Source organism: Vigna unguiculata, chromosome 4, assembly GCF_004118075.2.
Source record: "Vigna unguiculata cultivar IT97K-499-35 chromosome 4, ASM411807v1, whole genome shotgun sequence".
NCBI lineage: Eukaryota > Viridiplantae > Streptophyta > Magnoliopsida > Fabales > Fabaceae > Vigna > Vigna unguiculata.
Window position 1 is genome coordinate 6,303,020 of NC_040282.1, and position 6,000 is coordinate 6,309,019.

At 33.0% G+C, this 6,000-nt stretch overlaps 1 protein-coding gene across 1 annotated transcript; it reads left to right on the forward strand.

The window, feature by feature from the left end:
- The first annotated feature begins 787 nt into the window (after positions 1 to 787).
- LOC114181429 (eukaryotic translation initiation factor 3 subunit M-like) lies at positions 788 to 5,238 on the forward strand. Its single transcript, XM_028067881.1, is given in 11 exon segments — positions 788 to 958; positions 961 to 977; positions 2,002 to 2,131; positions 2,506 to 2,644; positions 2,747 to 2,959; positions 3,148 to 3,286; positions 3,736 to 3,886; positions 3,981 to 4,090; positions 4,165 to 4,262; positions 4,431 to 4,500; positions 4,984 to 5,238. Coding segments are annotated over 11 exon segments (1,230 nt in total). The 5' UTR covers positions 788 to 885; the 3' UTR covers positions 5,074 to 5,238.
- The last annotated feature ends 762 nt before the right edge of the window (positions 5,239 to 6,000 follow it).

Sequence of the window (6,000 nt, forward strand, 5' to 3'; positions counted from 1 at the left end):
AAGAACTTTTGAGCAAATGATTCACAAGTTCGGATTTCGTCACCTTAATGATGTAAGTTTACATGAGGGGAAGAAATAGAATATGTGATGAATAATATTGTATTAAAGAATGCAGAATGTTGCACTCTTTTTTCCTTCACTGGTATTTTATCCAAAGAGTTTTTTCCTAGTAAGGTTTTAAGGAGGCACATTCTTTTATCAATGGACACTCAAGGGGAAAGAGTGTTATGAATTAATGATTGTTCATTGATTTGATACATTTACTCATATGATTGATATTCATATGATTCATTACTCTTTATGTAAATATTTGTATTAACTAAGTTTGATTTGTTTCCTTTATGGATTAGATGTTGTATTTATAAATCAGACTCTTCCTATCAATAATAATACACATATAACTTGCTGTCTATTCTCTAATGTTTCTTCTCTATTATCTATTATTCTCTTTGTTATTCGCTTTATTTAATAACAGTTACAAACATTTGTCATTATTCTAAAAATTTTCTTATAATGGTACTTTTATAATGATAATAATTTAAATTTTTTTATGTTGACGACTTTAATATATATAATTTTAATTTAGATTCACACAACAATAATAATTTTATATTTTTTTAAATTTTTAAGAATTATCATATATTTTCAATATTTATTTATTATATATCTATTATATTATTTTATCATTTTGAAAATAGAATTATCGATGTATCGTATATAATATCAGCATCATGATATTACCTTAATTTCCGTTCGTGTTTGGTCTTTATTCTTAATTATTATTAATTAACGCAAGAGTGAACAAAGCAGGAGATTTTGGTTACTCACACCTTCTGTGTCGCGCGCGTTCGTTTGGAACCTCTCAGAGTCTCATCAACAGACACAATGACGACCGTTGTGCCAACCTCAGAAGAAGACGCGGCGCTCTCCGTCGTTCGATTCGCTTCTGAACTCGCTTGGCCGATGCCGGTCCTGAGGTATTTCCCTTCCTCTCCCCCAAACCCTTATTATTTGTTTTCCTTCTTTGTTGTAATTGTAAACGGTTCGGTGTTATGCTTCGGTATGATATTATGGCAAATGTGAACTGTTTGTGGGACTTGAAATTGAATCTGAGTTTGTGAGACACGGTGACTTCAGATGGCGAATTAAAGTATTTGGGGTGTGTGAGAACGCGTTCCGTATTGTCATTTTATGTTGTGGAAGTTTCCGAAATTCGTGTCCATGTTAAATGAAAGGGTGGGAATGGTTAAGTAATTGTTAGATTCGTTTGATAGGTTGAATGGAAAAGAGGATGTATATGTGTTCACACAAGAAAAGATAGAATAAGAAATAATTGTGTCTGTGGAGGTATTATTGATGGGATTCTGGTTGAACAAACGATAACAGAAAATCGGTTACTTTGATTGCATGCTTTTAGTATAGTAAGAAAAGGGGTGACAGGGACCATGAAGGACACTGGAGGAAGTTGTTCAGAGGGATCACATGGTAAATGATATCTCTAAAGATTTGGTTTAATATGTAAACTGGTGTCGACTGATTTACGTTGCTAACCTCACCTAATGGGATAAAAGTTTTGTTATTAATGTTAATGTGGTTTATATTGAGGAGTACTAGGAACACACACTCTCTTGTTGGTTAAACTGCAAAATCAGGAGAGGCACTGTACTGAGCTCAGATATTAATTGAGATAGAGCAACCTATTTTGTAATTTGGAATATGAAATTTTCATATAATGAGGAAATGGTGAAAATAACAATTGTCAAATCATTACAAGCATTCCCGAACTGTAGAAATAACAGAATTGGCAGAAGAATATCCCAAAAGGGTCAAGAGAGAGGAAGAGACAATTCATATAATCCCCCCTTTCTCTTGTAGCCAAATCCGTTTTTATAATCACGTAGTGCCCCACAAGAAATCATTCAATACATGTGTTTTGTGTTGTTGTTAAGTTGGTGCTTGTATTATTTGGTAAATTTAGTGTTTCCCATATTGGTTGGTCAGGTTACTGAGCCACAAGTTAGTAGACTCTGCATGGAGGCTCAAGAGTTCATTGTTATGGGAAAGTGGTTGGAGCTAGCATCATTGATGATTACCTCTGCTGAATTGATTTTCTCAAAGGTTTCTGAAAAAGGTAGAATGCTCTGTTTTGCTACTTCTAGTATTGTATTCATCTTCCATTTTGTCTTGATTTTAGTTCCACCAGTGTTCAAATTTCAGCCATGGCAGCGCATATGGCATGCATGTGTTATGCAATCATCTGAGCTGAATCTTTTGCCAACTTGGCTACTTTGGTTTATTATGGCACTGTTGATGCGTGATCCTCAAATCCTTTTTTCTTGATCATGTTGCATTTGTGGCTTCCTTTTTTGGGCGTTGCATTTCTCATTTTCTTGTTTAGAATCAAATTTTTTGTTGCACAGAGAACTGCTCAAGGTGATAGGATGCCATTAATTTTACCAGCCCAATATGAGTGTGTTAACAAGTTCTGTTATTTCTTAATAGCAGATATAGAGTCCATCTTCACTATAATCTGCAATCTTGTTACAAAGACTGAGAATACAGATGAAGCTATGGAGATTGTAAAATTTATAACGGCAAAAATAGTTCAGCAGCCAAACGAAAAGCCTGCTGTGCGATTGAAGATGTAATATCAGATGCTATATGGTTTAACAGTTTTGGTAATGCATGCTATTGTAACTATTTATTATTATTGATTTAAAATGTATTATTTTTTTTTCTTTTACAGTTTGATCAATCTGTACAATCTTTTGGAGACTCCATACTGCCAGTTTTATGTCTACATGAAGGTATTGACTTTAGCTGTTGATGGGAAAGTCACAGAATACATTATACCTTCGTTCAAAAAGATAGACAGCTTCTTGAAAGACTGGAAAATTGGGATACCTGAACAGAGAGAGCTCTTTCTCATTATCTCTAATATTTTGAAGGAAAATAAAGGGTACAGCTGTAATGAATTCCTATCAAGCTCAATTTTATGTGTTCTCCTTATCTCTCTTTGGAGAGGGAGTACTACTTAAGTTTCTTCCCGTCTGTAGTACTGTTATGTTTTGAGACAGCAATCTTCTATCCATCTCTCAATCTCCATTTTTTAATATAAATAATTAATATTGCATCATTTTATCTCAGCATGTCCAAGGATGCTTTTAAGTTCCTGACCAATTATCTTGCGACCTTTTTGGGAGAAGATGTGCACGTTCTGAGTGAAGCCAAGGAGGTGGCCGCACGTGCAATTGTGGAATTTGTGAGGATACCTGACATATTTCAGGTACTTTTTTCATTGTAATTAAGAAATTGTGATATTTGTAAGGTTTAATGATCTTACTCCTTCAGCTTGCTTACCTACATTGTTCAATTATTTTTAGGAGTTACTATTGCCAGTAGTAATATCCTCACTTGTGTTTTCAGTTGTTTCCTATTCTTAGGTGCTTGACTTTCCAGTCTTTGTGTTTAAGTCTATAATTAGACATAGAGGTATGAAACAGGGAACCATGGTAATTTATTGCTTTGTACTAAATCATGTAAGGTGATAAGAATATTTTCTTCTTGTTATAGGCATATGGATCTTCTGTTTTTCTTTGGGTTGCTTTCTATTATACCCCTCATCATTATTCATTGTACTCTAGATATCTACGCCCACTATTTTCAATGCAATTTTTGTCTTAGACTGCTGTAAGTTCTGGAAGAGCATTCACTAAGTTGATTGTCATGTTGTAGTGCGATTTTCTGGACTTGCCTGCAGTTGGGCAACTGGAGAAGGATGAAAAATATGCTCCATTATATCAGCTTCTTAAGATTTTTCTTACTGAGAGGCTAGATGCATACATAGACTATTATGCTGCAAATTCCACCTTGTTGAAAAACTATGGTAAACACCATTCATAAATCATTAATATTCATCAATAGTCACATGTGTAGGGCTCTGCTCTACTTAATTTTACTGTTACCATGTTGTGTTTTAGGCCTTGTACATGAAGAATGCATTACCAAAATGAGGCTGGTCTCATTGGTGGATCTTAGCTCTGATGGTTCTTGCCAAATTCCATACGAACTTATTAGGGACACACTTCAGGTAAAATTGTATTTGATTTCAATGTTTGTATGGGTCCTTTCTAGCATAACTGAATGTTGCAACTTCCTTTTCAGATCAATGACGATGAGGTGGAACTATGGGTGGTTAAAGCAATAACTTCCAAGTTAATTGACTGTAAGATGGACCAAATGAATCAAGTAATAGTTGTTAGGTATGTTCTACCTCAAATTCTCGTCTCTCTCTGCACCTAACTTGCTTACCCTACTCTGGGGGCAGATGGACATGTTAGCCTTGATGTTTTTTATTCAGTCAGCATCATATTCCCCTCAATTTGAAGATGTATTTAATACATGATTTAATGCAAGTGTTAAATGTGCAGTCATCCTAGTGATCGTGTGTTTGATCAGCACGAATGGCATGCACTGAGAACTAAGCTAGGATCATGGAGGGTAAAAAATTTCTTGTCTATAATTTTTAGTCATCCTACTTTTGTACATCCATTCACATAATGAGTATTGCCTTCAATTTATGATCTGTAATATCATGAGCAATATTTGATTTTAAGATTTTGAAAAGCCTGTCAATTTGAATTATGCTGCAAACGGGAAAGTTTGACTGTTCTGTAAATAAAAATATCCCTGAAGGTATTTTTAATTCATTCCACATATGTTAATTATCCATGTATGGAATATTGGTGGCGCATGCAATTTTAATTATTATTTCACTAGAGTTGTTTTTTTCTGGATTATGTTTGTTTATGCTTAAACTAATATTTTCACAAAATATTGTTATGATGCGATTTGTTCTTGATGATGGGCAGTGCAGTTGATGACATTTTGATTGTTGAGTAATTGGATGAAATGTCATTGCTTCCACACGCATAACAGGTTTCTGATTGGCTATATTGTGTGATTACTTGTTTCCTTTTTCAGGGAAATATTGCAAATGTTATCAGTACCATTCAAGCCAACAAGATAACGGAGGATGGGTCTCAGACAGCCCAAGGTTTGGTAGTTCGGTGAGGATGTTTTCAACCGAAACAATAGTCTTATCCAGGTGGGACTTTTTTTAATTTTAAACGGAGGAAATTGTAATTTTTGTTACATGTTTTTCCGTTTGTTTTAGTTTAGTTGGTAGTGATTCTAATTGTAGTACCCAACTTTGATATAGAAGTCATTTTGATTGAAGTTTTTTTTTTTTTTTCATTTATATGTTATGTTGATCACCTCAAAATATATTATACCTGTTGATTGTGGTCCTAGAATCAAAATATGATCTTTGTGGACATATCTCCCCATAATATGAAAAACTAAGAAGGAAAAGTAAAAAAGAAAAAATAGTTTATATGTTAGTTAAAAATCAGTTATATGTGTTGATTATTGTGGTACTAGAATAAAAAATATGATCTTTGTAGATTAATAAACTGTGTATAATTTTTAAATTTATATGATTCAATGAATAAGAATAAAAGTTCAATGACGAAATTGGTAGCAGTGCCAAAATTCAGTGGTAAAAATGGAAATTAAACCTCGAATCAATGAAATATTAGTGTACGAGAATTTATTTATTTTAAAAGATTTCTTAAAAATAAATGAAGACTTGTTATGAGAAATACTCTATTTACTCAACAATTGTTTATAATGTAACAATAGCTCAAACTTATAAAGACTTGTCAATCTATATTTCTTAACTGAAGAGTTTATTGTGTGGTTTAAACTTGTTTCATGATATATCACTTAAACTTTATGCTTTTACTTTCTTTAATTTTCTCTTTAGTTTTGAATTGATGAGTCATTTTAGCTAAATTTGGGCTTAGCCACCAAAATACTATTTATCAAGAATAAATTTTATTTCATAAGCTTGATTTTAATATAGGTTACTATCTTAACAATCCCTCTAATAGATGCTTATGTATAAATAAGTGAACTACATATTTCAGTTTTTAGTGT